This window comes from Diabrotica virgifera, chromosome 2, assembly GCF_917563875.1.
Source record: "Diabrotica virgifera virgifera chromosome 2, PGI_DIABVI_V3a".
NCBI lineage: Eukaryota > Metazoa > Arthropoda > Insecta > Coleoptera > Chrysomelidae > Diabrotica > Diabrotica virgifera.
Window position 1 is genome coordinate 28,840,187 of NC_065444.1, and position 21,703 is coordinate 28,861,889.

General features: G+C 31.9%; 1 protein-coding gene across 4 annotated transcripts in view; it reads left to right on the forward strand.

Moving 5' to 3' along the window:
* Nucleotides 1-21,703, forward strand: part of LOC126880017 (fatty acyl-CoA reductase wat-like) — a 149,730-nt gene that overhangs the window by 109,609 nt on the left and 18,418 nt on the right. For 3 of the 4 annotated variants that reach the window (XM_050643537.1, XM_050643538.1, XM_050643539.1), the window contains exons 5-8: nucleotides 9,097-9,206; nucleotides 12,034-12,226; nucleotides 14,443-14,555; nucleotides 14,759-14,939. In XM_050643537.1, the coding sequence (XP_050499494.1) occupies nucleotides 9,097-9,206; nucleotides 12,034-12,226; nucleotides 14,443-14,555; nucleotides 14,759-14,939 (597 nt within the window). The remainder of the gene's footprint in view (nucleotides 1-9,096; nucleotides 9,207-12,033; nucleotides 12,227-14,442; nucleotides 14,556-14,758; nucleotides 14,940-21,703) is intronic. The other variant, XM_050643540.1, reaches the window with a different exon arrangement.

Below are 21,703 nucleotides of genomic sequence, written 5' to 3' on the forward strand. Positions count from 1 at the left end.
TGCGTGTCACTATAGTGCGGAAAAGTTGCGATTGGTAATTACAAGACAAACAAAAAAGAAATAATTCAAATCGGACTTTATCTTCCGATCCCGCAACGGGTCTAAAGATTATGAAAAGAATGAAATTTTTCTTTTTTTTTTTCAAAATTTTTTATTTAACTTCCATGTACGTTTTATTTATCTCTATAACAGACGTGGCAACGCAGCATGCACGTGTAAATGTCTGAAAGTGAGCTCCGATATTTTGAATCAAATTACTAATTTAATGTTCACAAAAATTGTTACTAAGTCACATTATACCGTCATTAGTGTCTAAAGTTTAGGTGGGTATAATTCAGTGTTGGAAAAAACATCATCTAGTATCTACCTACGAACATCTTGAAAAATGGATAAAGGAACCCGTAGCCGAAGCATATCTTTGCCCGATGATAGAACGTTGGAAATGCTAATTGAAAAGGTATGCAGCAAAATTGTTAAAGATCTTAATGAAAGGCTTATTAAAGTTGATGAGACATTGGTTTGCCTAAAAACTACTGTAGATAAAATTGACAGTAGGGTTGTTAGTAATGACAATAGGATTATAAAAAATGAAGCCTATTTGGATGGTATTATGCAGGTTAGACGGAATAATACTCTCAGAATATATGGGTTACCAGAACAGGAACATGAGAATTTGCCTAGGGTGGTTAAAGAATTAATCCATTCAACAATGAAAGTCGAGAACTTAAGTGAAAATGATATAAATAATGTGTATCGACTGGGTAAGAGAGAGGTTGATAATAATAAACCAAGAATTGTTTTACTCGAAATGGTATCCTATCTAAAGAAGAAAGAAATTTTTATTTCAAAAAAGTTGTTAAACGGTACCCACATATTTATTAGTGAAAACCTTACGAAGCCGCAATATCAGCTACTGAATGCAGCAAAACAAAAATACGGTAAACAAAATGCATGGTCCAGGGATGGCAAAATCTTTATTAAGGACGGAGGTATCAAAAATATTACGTCGCACCAAGATCTTTAAATCAGCTACTTAATGGTAAACGTGGCAACGTGACAAGATGGAGGTTTGGTCATTATCTGCGTAGTATCTGGTACAAACGATTTGGTACCTTCATTTATCTTTCCACTTTTTATGGTAGACATGTTTTTTTTATTTTAATCTAATTTAGATACTAATATTTAGTTGTTTAATGTATTTGGGAACTCCTCATTTTGTTAATGATTGATCAGTACTTATAATTATTGCTTTCTTTATTTTTAATTATGGTATTATATATGGTAACAACTTGTTTTGTATTTAATTAGGTTTTTTGTTTAAGTTTTGCGTCCAAGGATATTAAATTAAGTAATTATTTTATATAAGTTGTATAATCAATTATGGAGCTCCAGAGTTTTTTTAATGAAAATTAGCGCTTATTACCAAAATTCGAGAGGTTTAAGGACGAAAACGACAGATTTTTACCAAAGTTTGTTGATAGAAACCTTTGATATTATTGCTTTGACGGAAACCTGGTTAAGTAATGACATTAATGATTCTGAATTGTTTGACGAAAGGTATGTGGTTTATAGAAACGATAGGGACCTTGTAAGGACGCGTAAGGCAAGAGGCGGAGGTGTTCTGATTGCAGTTCATAAAAAATATAAATCTAAACAAATCTTAGTAAATACTGAATTAGAGGTACTATTCGTTGAATTGGATGTAATTGGAAATAAATTAATTCTTAATAACGTATATTTGCCCCCCCAGTCGAGCAATAACGATTATATAGCTTTTGTTGATCTGTTTTCGTACATAGATAATACAATGAACACATCTATTTTAGTTTTTGGAGACTTTAATTTACCTTGTGTAACCGGTGTTGACTATAAATTTGAAAACAACACTTCTCTCAAATATTTGTCAATTCATGAATTAATTAGTATGTATAACTTTCAGTCTTTCAATAACATTGTGAATGAGGATGTGCGAACCTTAGATCTAATTTTGAGTAATATTGATATTTTAGTTGGTAAAAATAACTATCCATTTACAAATGAGGATAAGAAACATCCAGTTTTGAGTATAGAATTTAACATGATAAAGACAGGAACAATCAATCATCATGAGATGAATAATCTAACTAACCAATTTAATTTTAAAAAAGCCAATTTTCCTATGTTGTGTGATTTATTGAGGAACTGTAGCTGGGATAATTTAGGATGTATACAAGATATTGACATTGCAGTTGACTATTTTTATCACAAAATTTATGAAATATTTGAGGTGTGTGTACCTAGATTTCGAACTAAGAGTAGAATAAACAAATTTCCTGTGTGGTTTACTCCAGACATTATTCGTTTGCAAAGGGAGAAAGAGTTTCATAGGGATATGCAAAATGTAGCGGTTTATCATGTAACTGAATATAAAGGACTGCGAGCACTTTTAAAAAATAGGATCAGGGAAGCGCATGAGTCATACATACATAATGCCGAAAACAGTATCAATACTAGCCCTAACTTATTTTGGAATTTGGTAAATAGAAACAAGAAAGCGAGTATTGACACTGAATATATAATTAATGGAAACAATGAAATAATTTCTGACAGTAAAACAATTTCCCAAGAGTTTGCTGATTATTTTAAGTCTATATATGACCATAAATCTTCTACATACGATACGATTTAAATTTTATTAATTCTAGTCACAATAATTCTCCTTTGCTCAGTTTCACTAAAGTTACGTGCGTGATATACATAACGCATTTTCAAAATTAAAACCAAAGTTTTCTTCGGGACCTGATGGTATTCCGGGGTATATATTTAAAGCATGTCGTTACTACCTTACATATCCTCTAATAATTATCTTCCAAAAAATAGTAGATAATAATTATTTTCCGAAATTGTTCAAAATGACTAAGGTAACTCCTATCCATAAAAAAGGTTCACGAAATGATTGCAAAAATTACAGACCTATTGCAATTTTGAATTGTATAGCAAAAAACACATCTTACATGAAAAAATGTATGCACATGTACAGAAAATGATATGCCCACAACAATATGGATTTTGTAAAAATAAATCTATTGAAGCTAATTTATTATTATTTACTAATTATATTAATGATGTCATAGTCAACAAGAACCAGGTAGACGTGGTATACACTGATTTCGCCAAAGCCTTCGATAAGGTCAACCATGATATTCTATTAGAAAAATTATTGTACTTTGGGCTAAGCAATTCATTGCTAGAACTTTTTGTAACATACTTGACAGATAGATGGCAATTTGTATCATATAAAGGAGATAAATCGGAGGTTTTTCTGGTGGAATCAGGTATACCACAAGGTTCAAATTTAGGACCACTATTATTTTTACTGTTTGTGAATGAATTACCTTCTTTAATTACATCTCGGTGCCTTTTATATGCGGATGATTTAAAAATATTTACAGAAATTAAAGATTTGAATGATTATTTTCAATTACAGTACGATTTAAACGAGATTTATGATTGGTCAATACGTAATAAACTGTATTTTAATTTGAACAAATGTACGATCATGACATATAGTCGTCAGGCAAACCCTAGTTACTTTATGTACAATATGGGAAATAATAACTTACATAGGGTCAATGAAGTGACGGATCTTGGTATTACGTTTGTAAATAATTTAAGTTTCAACTTACATGTGCAAAATATTATGTCTCAGTCATACAAAATGATGGGACTTATTAAACGTGTAACATATAAATTTCATAATATCGACTCAATTAAACGGCTCTTTAATTCATTTGTTAGAAGCAAATTAGAATTTGGGAGTATTGTCTGGAGTACCTTAATAAATAGTGGTCACATGCGCCAAATTGAATCAATTCAAAACAAGTTTATTAAATATTTATTTTACAAAAAGCATAAAATATCGCCAGAATATGATTCGTATCAACCATTAAGAAAAGAATTTAATATAAAAAAATTAGAGCAAAGAAGACTTCAACGTTGTTTAATTTTTCTCTATAAACTATGTAATCACTTAATAGACTCGCCTGATCTTTTGGGACAAATACAATTTTATATCCCGGATCACAGAACCCGTCCAAGAAACATATTATTTTTTGTAAATACTTCTAGCCCACTTAATAAAATGTGCCAAATTTACAACGATTTAACAACAACCACTTATCTGGAATTATTTGGAATAAACTTGCAATTATTTAAACGTCTATTGCATGAATAATATAAAGAGAGGTTTTTTTTTATTATTATTTTTAACGTTTTTGCTGGTAAACATCTGTCGTTCTTGTCTCTATTACCTCGAATTATTACATTATGTGCATGTTGTACTAAACTGTTGTCATTGTAGATACGGATAAATTTATTTACAGTTTGCATGGTTGAGTAATAAAAAAAATACTTTTCCACATTTAACGAATATCTTCCGATCCCGCAAGGTCAATAAAAATCTATAAAAAATTGAATTTTTTGATAATTTTGATCAACTAGAATATATTTAGTTATCTCATTTTTCTGCTACATTGTGAAGCTCTTCGCTTGTTTAGATATTGTATGAAAATATTTAAGCAACGCAAAACTCACAACGAGGAGGTGGTTGCACTTCTAGCTCCAATCACACCCTTCTCTCCAACTAACAAATGAGTGTGTGTTTTGTACATTATTTACATATGAACATTTCTTTTTGATCTGTTTGTGTCTAGCTTTTAAACGCCAACTCTGTATTGTGATTTGTTGGGAAAATCTGGCAGCATGTACCTTGATTTAAGTGTTGCCCTGATGAATCCATCTCTTGATTGGGGCTCACATACATTAGACCTTAGACGATGATTCCGTGACCAACTCTATGCACCGCTCGACAGCTTGCGGGTGGCAGGTATAGTTTTGTACATTCCAGTCCGGCATGATGTAATGTTGGAACTTATATTTCATTTGAAACACTGCGACGAACTGGTGGATAAGATAGTTTTGTAACATTCCAGTCTATTATTTCAGTGTAGTCCTGTGCTTCAAAATTTAAAGTAGGAGGAATGAAATGTCTAATACCTTAGGCCTTTGCTTTAGTCTGTCCTGTTTTTAACTCTCTACATAGCCCTAGCTCTCTAATGTGTTTTCATTTCTCCCTACTACTTGAAATTTTGAAGCACAGGACTAAACTAAAATAATAGACTGAAATGTTGCAAAATTATCTTCTCCACCACTTCTGTGAAGAATTTCAAATGGAGATCTAAGATCAAATAAGTTCTTGCATGACATCGGGCTACATGTACAAAACTGTCCCTGCCACACGCAAGGTGATGAGCGGTGCGTAGAGTTGGTTACGGAAGCATCGTCTAATGTCTAATGTATGTGGGCCCCAATCAAGAGATGGATTTATCAGGGCAACACTTAAGTCAAGGTACATGCTGCCAGATTTTACCACCAAATCACAATACAAAGTTAGCATTTAAAAGCTAGACACAAACAGATAAAAAAGAAATATAGATAATAAATATGTAAATAATGTAAAAAACACACACTCATTGGTTGACTGGAGAGAAGGGTGTGAGTGGAGCTAGAAGTGCAACCACCTCCTCGTTGTGAGTTCTGGGTTGTTAAAATATTGTCATACAATATCTAAACAAGTGAAGAACTTCACAATGTAACAGAAAAATGAGATAACTAAACATTTAATTTATCAAAATCATCAAAAATTTCAATTTTTTATAGATTTTGATTGACCTTGCGGGATCAGAAGATATTCGTTAAGTGCGGAAAAGTATTTTTTTATTACTCAAGCATGCAAACTTAAAATAAATTTTACTATAGCGATAAATAAAACGTACATAAAGGTTATATAAAATTTTTTGAAAAAAGGTAAAATTTTAGTTTTTCCATAATCTTTAGGCTCGTTGCGGGATCGGAAGATAAAGTCCGATTTGAATAATTTCTTTTTTGTTTTTCTTGTAATTACCAATCGCAACTTTTCCGCATTATAGCGACACGGAATTATCAACTTGACTTTTTTCGCACCACCCTAATGCCCAGGTACATTAGGTATTGAAAAGTTTAATATATCAGACGGATCTTAAGAACGTAGGCACACCATTTCGGGCCAACGATTTTTAAATGCATTCATTTTTTTTTCGAATCCTGAAAAATCTAATAAATATTTTTGAAAATTTTAAACGAAGAATGAAAGGTTACATTTTATTACCGAAGGCCGAAAGTGCCTTGTAATAACCTAAAAGTTTCTTTTGAATGAGATATTTGAAATTAAAATCATACTAAATTTTGTTTTTTTACCCCTGTAACTTATTAAAATAAACATTATAGAAGTTTTCAGGGACTTCGGCCCTCGGTAATAACATAACCTTCCATTCTGCGTTTAAATTTTTCAAAAATACTTATTAGTTTTCTCAGGATTCGAAAAAAAATGAATGCATTTAAAAAGCATTGCCCCGAAGTTTTGCGCCTACGCTCTTAATGTCCGACAGTCTTAATTTATCGAATATAGTCCAAAAATTTAAATAAGTGTATACTTATAAATCAGTGTAAACATGGATTTAATTATTTTAAGAAATAAAGAAACATATTAAATTAATACGGTATGTGTATTCTGATTGATGTTACTATACCTACTAGGATCATAAAAAAGATGCACTAGAAATAAACAAACCAAGACACGTTGGATGTTACGAGGAGCACCCCAAATCATAATTTACAATGTATATGTATATAGGTACCAGTGGCGACGCGTGACTTTTTCTGAAGTGTTACCAAAACCAGATTCAAAAAATCTTTTTAAAAAAAATGAAGATATGGCTAAATGTATATATACACTCACCGGCACAAAATTCCACCACCCAAAATTTTTGATTAAGTTTGACAATCTATAACTTTATTATTTGTAATTCGATTTTAAAGATTCTTGCACGAGTTTGTAGGTAAATGTATTGATGTCAATTGCTATTATTCCGGTAACACAAATTTTTTGCTTAGATGGCATTATACGGGGGTGAATGTAATCGTTGTTTTTTCTCCTAACTTTAAAAAATTCTGTGGAAAAATTGAAGGTGTTAATTTTGTTTCATACTCCTTTTGTATTATCCTGGAGGTATCACTAAGGTCATGTTTTTTGAATTATCTGAATATCTCTTTTCTTGTAAGAGCTGTAATTAAAAACACTGCTTTGAAAGTTTATTTAATTAAAAATATCAAACGCACTAACATTAACAAAACAAAACAAATTTAACAACAAAACAAAACAACTCAATAGCGGTTATGTCCACCTCTTGCAGCAACGACTGCTCGTAATCTGTTTAGCATCTAATAAAGATGTGTTTTCCTTGCCTGGGGAATAGCCTGATATTCCTCTACCAGGGCCATAACTGTACCAAATTTTCTGGAGGCCTAGGATGACGGCAAATAGCTTTTTTTATTCATCCCATAAATGCTCAATATGATTGAGATCTGGGCTGCATGCCAGCCATTCTAATCTTATCAATCCAAACTCAATTGTATGAGTCAATCAGTGTTTTTATTTACAAAAAATGGTACAGCTCTTACAAGAAAAAAGATATTGGAATAATTCAAAAAACAAAATATTGGTGATGCCTCCGGGAAAATATGAAAGGACTATGAAACAAAATCAGCGATTCCATTATCCACAGAATTTTTTAAAATTAGGAGAAAATACAACGCTTCCTTTCACCCCTGTACAATGACATGCAAGCAAAATTTTTTGTTACCGGAATAATACCAAACAATACGAGTACATGTACCTACAAACTGGTGTAAGAATATTAAATATCGGAACACAAATAATAAAGTTATAAATTGTCAAACTTAATAAAAAATTTTGGGTGGCGGAATTTTGTGCCGGTGAGTGTAGCTTCAATAATATCATTTTGTATATCACTTGAAACTCTCGAAAAAACCGATGTTTCTAGATGTTGACAAAATTTTTTATCTTTTTTGGAAATTAATGTTAACAATTCCCTGTAATTGCCTGGATTGTCAGAGTCGTCGCCGTCGCACTCAAAATGACCACGAAACGCTAGTTATTGTTTGGCCCAAAAACATACAGTATCTATTATAAGTGTGCTAAGGATATACCTATCTATTTTTTAACAAACTCATTATGTCTAGCAATATTTGCTGTAAAAGCTTGGTTAAGAGAACTTTTGATATTTTTTTGCCAAACTGAATCAAATTGGGTACACATCTTACATGTAGGTAACGGAGAAATTTCATGTCTCCTTTTTAAAAATCTAACACTATTTAAATCGTGAACCTGGTCCACCCATTTTTCTGTAGAAACCAGAAGACATGGCCAACAATACAGTATATTTTTCTTGCAACCATAATATAACCAAGGATTTTCACTGTACCAACTAAATTTAAAATATAGAACTACTTTTGTTGATTCCTTTTTTAAATGGTTTAAGATAGGTCTTTCATTTTTAATCTCATTTTTTTTTTCAAAATTATACAAGGAGAATTACTTTTCAAGTAGTTGATCGATTAAGAAGCGACACTCATCCATGGTTAACTGCACGCACACTTTTTATAGGTACTGTCACCAATTTTAAATCTGGTAACAGCGCTACTGATACACAGCGCGCTTATGCCGTCGCATCTTCAAAATTTTCAGTCACTAGCCGAGCACCAGCGTGAGTATATAACCATTGTAACCAGAAATAAGTCTGGTAACAGAGTATAATAAAGTTCAACTGAGTCACATAAACTCGCCAATATTTTCGTGTCTACGAGTAGTTGGCTATTTACTGAGTTAGGTACTATTACCACATAATATAATAATATATTTCTATTGGTAAAAATATTGATAAATAGAATTATTCATCGTCATAAAATATTTATTTGCAAGATTTTTAACTGTTACCAATGGTAACAGTGGTCACATGGACGCTTCGCCAGTGATAGGTACATTGTAAATCTCAAATCATGATTTACAAAGTTTATACATTGTAAATCATGATTCGAGAGTGTTCGTTGTAACATTCAACCTGTCCTTGTGTGTTTATTTCTAGTGCATCTTTATTGTGATTTTAGTATAATATATTATTTTAAGTAGGTATTAATCTTTAAAAAAAAACTTAATTTTAGGTTACTTGGTAAATATCCAAATACATACACATTTACAAAATGTATTGCTGAAGCCATTGTAAGAAAAGAAGCAAACAATATTCCAGCTGCTTTATTCCGACCTTCCATAGGTAAGAATTGGTAATTATTAGATTCATTATCATTTTAATAACTACAACATTCTTCAAATTGGCTTCGACCGTAGATCGGTTGATTCCAGATAGAGCTGCTACTTGCCTCGTACTTAATATATTATAATCTAATACTGCAACTTCACTGGGTGAATTAACTATATGCCTTTCAGTTTCTCTTTTTTTATGTAAAAAATCGTCATATTGGACCAATTATTGTCCATAAAATACATATCATATCACATTATTTCATATCATATCGTTTATATATCATTTACTTAGTGTGACAAATGTGACACAAAATAAAAAACTGGGCGAAGAAAGAAATGAAAATCTAAATTATCTGCGTACTAAATTAACTAATTAAGCAATTAAATACAATTTTACGTTTTAAAAAAAGTCTTTTAAAATAAATAAAATAAACTATTTGACCGAATTTCAAAACTAATGTACAGAGCATTGCAAGTGTTTTAAAACAATATACATATACATATATTATTTTTTTTTATTAAGTAAACCGCGTCAACCATGAAAGGTTATTGGCGGGGAAGAGTTGTACATAATATCAGATGTTTGCTTATAACAACTAATTACAATTGAGAACTTAAGCTTATTTTTATATTAGATTGTACAATTTAGTTAGTTTTACAAATTTAGTCACTTTATCACATTTACTATAGTTCAGAGCACTTTTCAGATCACTTGGTAAATCACTTTGAAGTCGTTCCAGGTGATAGAGTGGGCAACTAACAATAATGTGTTCGATTGTCAGAGGAATATCTCAAACATAGCACAGTTTTTGTTGTTCTTTCTTCATTAGGTACTGGTGGGTTAACCTGGTATGTCCTATTCTCAAGCGGTGTTGTATGACTTGATCTCGTGGTTTTTGTGGCATTATCCCTTTTGGTGACAAATTTGGGTTGATGCGTTGTAGTTTGTTGTCGTCAAGTTTTTTCCATCTTTTTTTTATTTATCGTTGGAAGGAGTATTTTCCTGTGATGCGCCAGTATCTTCAGAGGTCTCATCCTGAATACTATAATTTTGATTTATTTTACTAAGTAGTTTTTTCTTGATTCTTGTAATTCTAGATTTAATTGCTCTTTCGTTCAACATGGGATATATTTCAGTTAGCATATGTCCCAACCCGTGTATATTTTGTGTGTATTCTAGGGCCAGTTCTAGTAGGGTGGAAGAACCGTGAACGTCTTCTAAGAATGCTAGTAATTGGGTGTAATTTAGTACATATGGTGGTGATGCATCCTGGATAAATTGTTTGACTGGTTGTAATAATGACTCAATATTAGTAGTTTATGAAGTGGATTTGTCTAATTTGATAATTTTTTCTTCTTTTTAATTTGCACTGGTTTTGGTTTCGTGAATTCTGTTGGTATAGTTTCTGTAGGAGTGGAGCAAGTAGGGGATGAAACTTCCGAGTGGGATCGTTTATTTTTATTATCGGTATCAGTGCTGACTTGAGCATCCATTTCTTCTCGAGATTCGTCATTTACATGTGTAATTTGATTTTGTTCGGGGCTAGTAGATGGTATTTGTGGAAGAAAATTTTCCTCCGTTTGGGGCTTTTGAGTATTTTGTGGATAAGAGGGATTTGAGGTACAGTACGGGCAAACGTGACCAGTTTGGTGGCATTTGTAACAAGTTAGTTTATCGGAAAGAAAAATTCGTTACGAAATATTTTCAAAATCAATTAGGACGGAGTCGGGTACAGTAAAATTGCCTGTAGGTGCAAAGTAAACTTGTCTTCGAAAACTAAGTACATGGCTGTATTGCGGGTCTTGTATTCCAGCTCTAAGGAATGAAATCGGAGACATTAATTTAAAACCAAGATTGATTAAAGACTGTTCGATTATGTTATGGGGTATAGATGGACATACTTGTGATAGAACTAATCTATTAGCGGGTGTAATTAGTTTACGTGCTTTGATTATATGTTCTCTAATTTTAATTTCGCCATGTTGACTTAGAAAATCGTCTACAACTTGTATGCTTGAAAGGTAGATGCATATTCTTCCGTTTGACATTTTGGATGAGAACAGTACGTTTTTTGGATGGACTATAGTTCCTACTGCAATGGTGTACTCTTCTGTTCTTATTCCGTCTACTGCCGATAAAATTATGGCTTGGTTTTTTGTTGGGAATTTTGTTAATGGTTGTTGCTTAGTGATGGTAGAATAAGTAATGTTTTGCTGATCGGGATTCATTGATGGACCCCTGTAGTCAGAAGTACCACCTGCCATTTTGTCAAATTTAATCTTCTATCTTTTTTTAAATTTAAATTGAACTGTCATTTCAATAATTTGAATTTGGGTAGGTCCGACTTTGTTTATTTAAAAGTAAATAGTCGATCTAGCCATTAGCAAGATAATGACAATAGTTGAAACTAGTTTTTAAATAATTAATAAATACGAAATATAAATAATGTTCTTCGTATGTATATAAAAACAATGCTTCTAATCAAACTACTGCAAATTTGGAAACTGTACTTACAGCTATTAACAGATCACTGTACACTGCTTCTACATATTTCGGTTTATTATTTAAATTTACAATGTTTCTTCTGAAAACTATAAAAGTTGTGGAGCTCAAAGTATTTCGACTTTTCTACCTGAAATTTCAGGACCGGACATATATTATTTGATTCCCATTGGTATTAACAAATGTTGGGGTGATTCTTATCTTGGCTTAGGGGTCAAAGTAAAACAATCGAAAATATCGGAAAAATGTTGTAGTCCCTGATAGTGTATATAAACTGAGCAATTTTTTGTGGAATAGTGCTTGGTGATTAAACAATAAATGTTATAAATTTTAGTGATCGCCACAGCCAAGGAACCTGTAGGTGGATGGATAAATAACGTATATGGTGCCACAGGCGTTCTATTGGGTGCGGCTCTAGGAGTTTTACGAGTGATGCAATTGAAGAAAACAAATAATGCCGATTTAGTGCCGGCAGATTTTGTTGTAAATAGTTCTATAGCAGCTGCTTGGGATGTTGCTTGTGATAAGTAAGTTAAATATTTTCTTTGAATATATACAAAATCTTTCTAAATATATTTAGTTAATTAACTTATTCAATAAATATCTACAATTAAGAAAATAAATTCCCAGGCAACCAAATGACGTTAAGAACGTCGAGGAAACGTCAGTTTTTAGTTGAATATATGTATACAAGAGTTTGGAGATTACGTCGTATAAACGTCTTTTGTAGGTGATTTTAAATACGTAAGATTAATGACGTTAAAATACGTCTAAAAACACATTTTCATTTTAGACAGTCCAAGTCTGACGTCACAAAATTGGGAGGAGCTTAAAGACTTAATGCTTATCACTCCAAACAATGCTTTGTGTGGTAAAATAAGACTTTTCATTTAGATATTTAGTTGAAGAAACGTGTTAATTAAGAGATTTGCATTCGTTTTTCTCAAGTAAGTTAGTTTAATGCAATAATTCTTAAAAACTGTTTGAGGATATGTTTTAATTAGTTTTGGTGTTTATTTTCTGTTAATTAACTAATTATGTGTTATCGAGTTTAATTAAATTAATTTGTTAATAAAATATTTATTAGTTTATAATGTTGTTTCAATTTTGGTACAGTAAGTAGGTATATAAAAAAGTAAAAATTCTATATAGGTATGTTGCATTGAGTGTATTGTAATTCTATACATTTTCGAGAGTCTTCCATTTGGTTTTACTTTTAGCCCATGGGCTAAATTTAAAACGGTTAAATGAAAAATTACAATACCAACAATGCCCATTGGAATAATTATTGTGTATCTTTAAAAACATAAAATGAAAAATAATCTAAAAAACTACATAAATACTACGTTTTTGATACCACGTATATAAAACGTGATAAAAATGACGTTAATTATGGTGGGATAAATTTACGTGCCCTTCGACGTCGAAAAAACGTGATAAACTGACGTGGTTTGGTGATAATTATGACGACTTTTCAACGCATTGTAAACGTTAATTATTGGTTGCCTGGGATACTCTTAGGTTATATCCGATAGTTCTAGAAGAAAGTCTACGATGACCTCATTTATAACGAATCTGCTTTTGTTGTTATTTGATCTCCCAAGTATTTGAAGGTTTAAGATCATTTTATAGTTCCCATTTCAATTTGTAGGTTTTCTAGTTTTTCTCCTGCAAATAAGTGCTCAGGTTTTTGCATATTAATTATGAGACTCCCCTTGTTGTACTCCTCTTCGTTTTTTAAGCACATGGTCTTCAGCTAGAATGGCTTGGTCTTCAGCGAAATGTGTAAAATATATCGTCATCGATTGGGATGCCCATATTCCAGCACTTTCTTCTCCACACTGAGAGCGCCTCATTCAGATATATTTGAAAGAGTGTAGGTGATATACTGCTGCTTTGCTTTAGACCCTCACTAATAGGAATTTCTCTATACTAAATTTACATTCAAGATGCAGTAGAAATAAACAAACCAAGACACGTTAAATGCTACCAGGAGCACCCCCCGAATCATAATTTACAATGTATATACATTGTAAATCCCAAATCATGATTTCCAAAGTTTATACATTGTAAATTATGATTCGGGTGTGCTCCTTGTAGCATTTAACGTGTCTTAGTTTTTTTTATTTCTACTGCATCTTGATTGTAAATTTAGTATATCTAGTTAATTTATTTCCAGTTTTGATGTTTACCGTCGTATTTTTGTAAAGCTGTTGTATTCTTTTTTTATTTTTTTGCTTATTCCTTGTTTTCCATTGCTACCCTGAGCATTGAAAGTGGTAGGTACACGATCGTATGTCTTTGTAAGATTAAAGACCACTCGTATATGAGTTGAAAGGTTGTGGGCTAATATTTTCTCAACAACCAGCTTAAAAGAAAATATGATGTCTCTATAGGATTGTTTTTGTAGATGTTTTCAATATCTGCTTTTGTCCACTACGGTGGTAAGTTTTATCGTCTTCATAGTATTCCACTTCATATGTTGTTGTAATGGTGTTCTTGAATTGCGGTCTTTTTTCAGGCTGAAGTTGTGAGTAATATTCGATACAAAAACTTTCTTACCTATATTAAGTCTATTTTGCTCGCTCCTTGTGCGTTTGTTTTCAGGGTCTTTACCGGTTTCCATGCTTCCCTTGGTCTTGTTGACTATGCATTTGTTGAGTTCTTCACATTTACTTTCCGAAGAAATATTTTTTGGTTTAGAAAATTTTGAAATTTAAATTTCCCCTAATTTTTATTTAAGTTGTAGGAATTTAGACCAAAAGAAACAAGTTCGAGAAGAAGAAAGTAAACAAGAAAAGGATAAGACACATGTCTACAATTATGTCTCAACACCAGAGAAACCAATAAGTTGGAGTAAGTAAAAATTATGCTTATAATATAATATGTGTCTTGGATTGATATTTATTTATTTTTTTTTTAATTATTTATATTTAAGACTTATATGATTTTATTAATTTATTATTCTCTATTAATTTATTACTTATCATAACTTTTTATTATGTTGAGCGATTTGGGTCCTACGGTGTGTCTTTTCTGACCATACTTTTTATTTTTAGGAGAATTTGAGAACTTAGGAGAAAAATATGGCAAACAAGTACCTTCTGAAAAATGTATCTGGTATTACTTTTTCTTTACGGTTGAAAGCTATTGGGTATATGCACTAACAAAATTCCTTTTACACACTGTTCCAGCTAACGTTATAGATTTTCTAGCAAGATGTATAGGCAAAGAACCTATGTAAGTACAAATATATTTTCGGTTAATGTATAATTGCAGTTAGTATATATTTTTAACTATTTGATCTATTCGGTTTGATTCGGATTTGATCTCGCGCATCTTCTTCTTTTGGTGCCTATTCGTTTCGAATATTGGCGATCATTCTGGCTATAATTATTTTATTAACTGATGCTTTAAATAAATTAGTTGTTGTTGTGTAGAACTATTTCCTCAGGTTCTTTAACCATGATATTCTTCTTCTCCCAATTCCTTACTTTCCGAATACTTTACCTTGAAGGATTATTTTCAGTAATCTGTATTTAGTGCCGTTTCTCATTATGTGTTCGAGATATTCTAACTTTCTCCTTTTAATCGTATACATCACTTCTCTTTCTTTCCCTATGCTTCGTAGTACGGTCTAGTTGGTTATCTTGTCCTTCCATGATATCCTTAGGAGCTGCCTGTATAGCTACATCTCGAAGGCTTTAAGATTTTTCTTCTTCATTACTTCAGTGAATGTTCAGGATTCAACTCCGTAGTAGTATATTGAGAAGATATAACATCGTTGGAGGAAAAGAGAATGCGCTGATCCAGCCAATCAGCCATCTTTCACTTTTGGCTAAGAAACGAAATAGCGCTCAATACTCCATAAGGAGGAAATGCAATAGAGACCAGCAAGGAAACATAAGATTTAATAAAATTGAGACAACGACTTGAGCAACACAGAATTTAAACTAGACATCACAGAAATCAACAAAATAATTAAGAAACAGTGTAGGGAAGACATAAGCAAGTACAGAATAATGCAGTTAAATGAAATACTAAGTAAAAAAAGAAAGATATACGATACGAGACCAGCTCCGGAGCCGCACGATCAAAGCTTAACCTAAAGGCTGATTTAAATAAAAGATGTTCCTTAGCATCGGCAGCACTTGGAACATTACACAGTATGTAAAATAAATTTACCAAATATAAAGGCAAAATATTTCGATCAGTACCTGCGTATTTTCGGTTCCAACATATGGAACTGCAAAATGGTCTTTTTAACAACAACATAGTACACAAACTCCAAGTGACTCAGAGAGCTATGGAACGGAGAAGGCTCAACATTAATCTCAGCGATCGCAAATCCAGAGAAGAAATAAGAAGACGATCAAAAGTAACAGATGTAATCCAAAAATTGCCATGTTAAAATGTAACTGGAAGACCAGAGCAAATTAGAGAATTAGAGGCTAGAGATGTTGAAAAAGTATCTATTCGTTACAAAGTAGTCGTTACTTACGAATACCAAAAGTAACGATTACTATACAGAGAGGCGAATCGTTACTTTGATTACTCTGATTACTTCGTACCAATCGTATTAGAGCGAGTAACGACTATTGTATCTGCTTTGATTACTTCGTTTCGTATCAATCGTATCAGAGCGAGTAACGACTATTATATTTACAGCCAGTACACTTGATTACTTTCTACCATCGTATCACAGCAAGTAAAAACAGATCGGTGAAGGTCGTTGTTATATCGGAATACCTATACAAAATACCTACCTACTGAGAAATACGATTCTCGATATGATTACCGGTACTCAAATACAAAAATAACAAAAGTAATCATAGTAATCAAATCATTTTTTTCCCTTAAACAGATCGGTGAAGGTCGTTGTTATATCGGAACACCTATACAAAATACCTACCTACTGAGAAATACGATTCTCTATATGATTACCGGTACTCAAATACAAAAGTAATCATAGTAATCAAAGTAACGAATACTGTAAATGATTACTTTATACAAAAGTAACGATTAGAAACGAATACTCGAAAGTAACTATAATCAACATCACTATTAGAGGCAGACCTCGAACCAGGTAGATTGATGCAGTGGCGGCTCGTGATTTATACAATAGGGGAGGTTATACCTAACTGTAAAATATCTAGACAAATTTGCACTAGCAAAAAAATGCGCTAAAAAATGTAATTTAATGCCCCATTTTTTTGACCATTTTTTATTTACATGTCATAATATCATCATAATTCACAATTTCATAATATCATATCATTTTAAAAATAGTTAGTCTAATAATAATTGTAAATGTATAATACATAAGTTTGTGTCGTTTATGTGTTAACATTTCCATCTTTGTAAGTAGATAAGCATATCAAAATAAACAGATTTGAAGTTTTGCAGTCCATACAGGTTGAAGCATTACATTTTTGAAGATACTCAACTGAAATTTTGTAATTGTAAACGCGGCCTACTACGAATCTAAAAACACGGTAATTACCGGTACTCCAAGTAATGAAGCTCAAAATAGGACAAAACCTCGCAATTTTTACAGAATTGATCGATTTGCTTGAAAATTTGAGAATAAGCAGTATATAGTCCAAGGATCAAAATCTATATCATGCCAAAAGGCGATTTTACCGTGGGGGTGGTTGCCACCCCATCTGGGGGGTGTACATTTTTTATTATATTTTGACCGCAAAAGTTGGTAAAAACATTCATTATAAGCAAAAAACGTTCTATACATTTTTTTGATAAAATTAATAGTTTTCGATTTATTCGCTATCGAAAGTGTTAGTTTTATATCGAAAAAATCAGTGTTTTAAATCAGTTTTCTGCTAATAACTTGAAAAGTTTTCGTTTTATCAAAACAACTTCACTTAACAAAAATGTACCATTTGAGAAAATAAACAAAACCGTCTTTTTTAATTTTCTTTAAGACCAACATTAATCGAGCTACACTTTATTATATGTTAGGTCTTTTTAATCAAATGCTCAATATTGTAGTTTCAAAGTCAAAAGACGGGAAAACTATGCATTTTTCGGGGATAACTTGTTCAAACCAATTTAAATTATTTAAAAATATCTATCTTTAAAATAAAAAAAAGTCTCTAGCTCAAAAATTAACTGACTTATAATGAAAATAATGTCAGTCCGTATTTTTTTCAGCAAAAAGTGATAAGAAACAATCTCTTAATCACCACCCTAATTAAAATTAGTCAATGACCTGATTTGGTCTGTTTTATTTATGTATTACTGATAGGTTTTAGAAGTTTGATCGGCTTAAAATGATTAGTTTAAAAAAAATGGAGTTAAAAGCGAATAACGAGTTTTTGTAGTTTGGTAAAAAATGCTCTTTTCCTCAGAATAGTAAGATTAGCATCAAAGATACGAAAAATATTTAAATATGAAATTGTAGCTTATTTAATTCCTAAGAACATGGTTTGCAAAAATTTTTTCTACGACAAAAGTTGAGTAAGCTATTGACAATTAAAACTTGTAATAACATGAAAAAACCACCTTTACCAACCCTTTCAAAGTCACCTCTTTTTGTGACTGAGAACTTTGAAAGGATTTAATTTTAATAGCCTTATAGATCTTGTAAAAACCAATAAAATTCTATTTTACCAAACTTTCTAAGATAAAAAATAAAAAAGGTATGGCTAAAAATCAATATATTTTTTGGAAAATAAAAGCAGAGACCTAATTGGAAGCATAATAATGTAAGTTAGCGGCGTTTTAGTCATTGGCCTTATTTATTCTTCTTTACTTATGTATTATTAATAGATTCTAGAAGTTTGACTAGCTTAGAATTATTAGTTTTAAAAAAACTGGAGTGTAAAGCGAATATCGAATTTTTGTAATTTCTAATGCCATTCTCTTCAGAATAGAAAAATTAGCATCAGCGATACGAAAAAATGTTTAAATATAAAATTGTGGGTTATTTAATTCCCAAGAACTTGGTTTGAAAAAATTTATTCTACGACAAAAATTGAGTGAATCGTAAATGAGTACACCATCGAAAAACATTGATTTTTTAGATATAAAACTAACACTTTCGGTAGCGAATAAATCGAAAACTATTAATTTTATCAAAAAAATGTATGGAACGTTTTTTACTTAGAATGAATGTTTTTATCAACTTTTTCGGTCAAAATATAATAAAAGATTTCCACCCCCGAGATGGGGTGACAACCACCCCCATGGTAAAGGCATCATATAGATTTTGATCCATGGATTATCGACTACATATTCTCAAATTTTCAAGCAAATCGATCCATTCTGTAAGAATTGCGAGGTGAAAAGCTACGGTTCCTGGACTACGATATTTTGCTTCGCGTTACAGATGTCGGAGAAAGTTATTTGAACAAGTTGTCCCGAGTATTATTCTAACCCCACATACCAAATTTCATAACAATATTCGCACTTTTAGTTTTTTCATTATTTGTAGTCAGACTACTACTGTTAGACCCTAAAATTGGTTGTCCCGAGATGCACGCAACGGAGGCAAGAAGCCGGTCAGCCTCCCTTGCTTAATCTTCGGGCAGCGTCTGATGGCACCGTGGATGGCACTGTTAACGCTGCTGCGCTGCGCGGAGCATTAACAACGGAGGGTGGCCGGCTTCTTGCCTACGTTCATGCATCTCGGGATAACCCAGGGTCCTGCCTACAATAATAATGAAAAAAAAAAAGAATGTGTGTACTTTGTACGCACGTAAGAAGTTATGCTTCTATTATATAATTTACTTATTAATATACAGGGTGCGGCAAAAGTCAGTTCCCCGATTTGCACAATCGAAAAATATCGGAAAATGAAAATGCAAAACGTTTAATTAAGTCGCAAATTAAACGAAAAAAAAAAATAATAAAAATATCGGAAAATGAAAATGCAAAACGTTTAATTAAGTCGCAAATTAAATGGAAAAAAATAATAAAAATATCGGAAAATAAAAATGCAAAACGTTTAATTAAGTCGCCAATTTGGGTTACAAAGGTGCATATAAAACTCTAAGCTTTATGTTTGAACTGGTGTCCATCTTCCTCGCTACAACGTTCACAACGGCTCGCAACGCTACGGCATGTTCGGTTGAGGATTGCCTTGTTCTGACGGAGGTGTTCAAATTCTTCCTCAATAATTGTCTTCAACTGTGGGAGAGTTTTCGGTCGCCTAGCCTAGCCTAGCATACACACTATTCTTCAGCAGACCCCACAACGAACAGCAACACGCGACAGGCAGATGAACGAAACTCAAGGGGAACCCTACAAACAGTAGGGAACACCTGTTATGCGAGGCCGATTGTTAGCATGTACTTATCGCGCTTATGCACGAAACTACATAGCGGGAACTGACTTTTGCCGCACCCTGTACTTTAAACAGTTTCTCTACTACTTTCCAAACATTTTTATTAAAACAATACCAAAAATTAAAAAAATAAAAGAATAAAACACACACAAACACATTGAAAAATGCCACAAATGATTTCTGAACAATTTGTGTTACCAAAAATTTTAATGAAATACGTATTTTCAGAAAAACATATAATCATATACTTACAATCATAAAATGTATAAAAAAACTAAAAAATAATAACTTGCATTGGGGCTCGAACCCGCTTCCCGTCTATCCCGCTGATCGAAAGTCAAAGCGAATTCCCACTGCGCCACTTTCGCGTATACGTCATGTGGGAATATACACAAACTGATCGTTTACACCATAAACTTTTTGACATTTTGTTTATTTATATGAATTTAATCAAATTATTAGTTTGATTTTTGTCGAATTAAAATACAACAAATTATAGAGTAAGAAAACGATATATTAGATGAAGATTTGTAGAAAGTTTGTTCGTAATCAGATTATGTAAATTAAAGCATTGCCTACTAATAGGTAAAAGTACATTATTTTTTTACATTTTCAAATAGGTATGAAGATAATTTTTTATTGCAATACATCCGAAACATTTAGAATTACGTACCTGTGGCTTTTCAAAACTATTTAAAAAGTCACAAAGTCAACAAATATTGACAGATCATTTCAACACCCAATCAGAGCCCGTATAACGACTAATACCACAATGTCGGTGTGCGCATGCGCCCAGTAAAATAAAAATTCACTCCCAATCGCGCCTAAAGAAGTATAACTTCAAAAACTGAAACGCAATCTTGCGTTCTAATGCTAATGCTCCGTGTGTATGGATATACAGAGTGAGTTTTATGTATGGAAACACTCAATTATCTCGAAAACGGCTTGCACGATTTTTATGGATTTTGGTAGATACGGGTTTTCTAATGCGGCCGATATTGTAATGCTAATTACATTGTTGTCATATTTTCCGTTTTTCTGGAAATCTAATGAACTTTTGTATTTTAAATGGAATACCCTGTATATTTTTTGTGTTTTGAAGTCTTTAAGAAATACTATTTATTTTTCCTGTTATATTCCCTATACCTAAATGCCATAATTTCGGAGGTATTGCTACATTTATTTAAAAAAAAATTTTAAAACAAAATCAATTTTTTTGGCCCGGGTAAACACTATTTTAGGTTGTTTGGATCATTGAGAACAAAAAAGATCCTTTGTAATTTTTCTCTAAAATTAATCGTTTCCGAGGTATAAACAATTTAAAACTGATAAAAAATCGAATAATGACGATTTTCAAGGTTGAAGAACACAAATTAACAATATTATTTTTGAAACTGCGAAGTACCCAAATTCAAGCTCAAGCCTTATTTTATCAGCTACCGATAAGTAATTTGAGATTGTTTCATTTTAAAACATTGACTTTTAGTTGTTAATGCAGCCCGACGCCCATCCTCTCATAATATGCACTTCATTAAAAATTAAAAAGCAATATTTTAGAATAAAATGAGCCAAAATATCTTATGGCGAGCTATTAGAAGAAAAGTTGTACTTGAATTTAGGTACTTTGTAATTTCAAAAATTTTATTTTTTACTTGTGTTTTTGAACCTTGAAAATCGTCATTACTCGATTTTTTTTTTT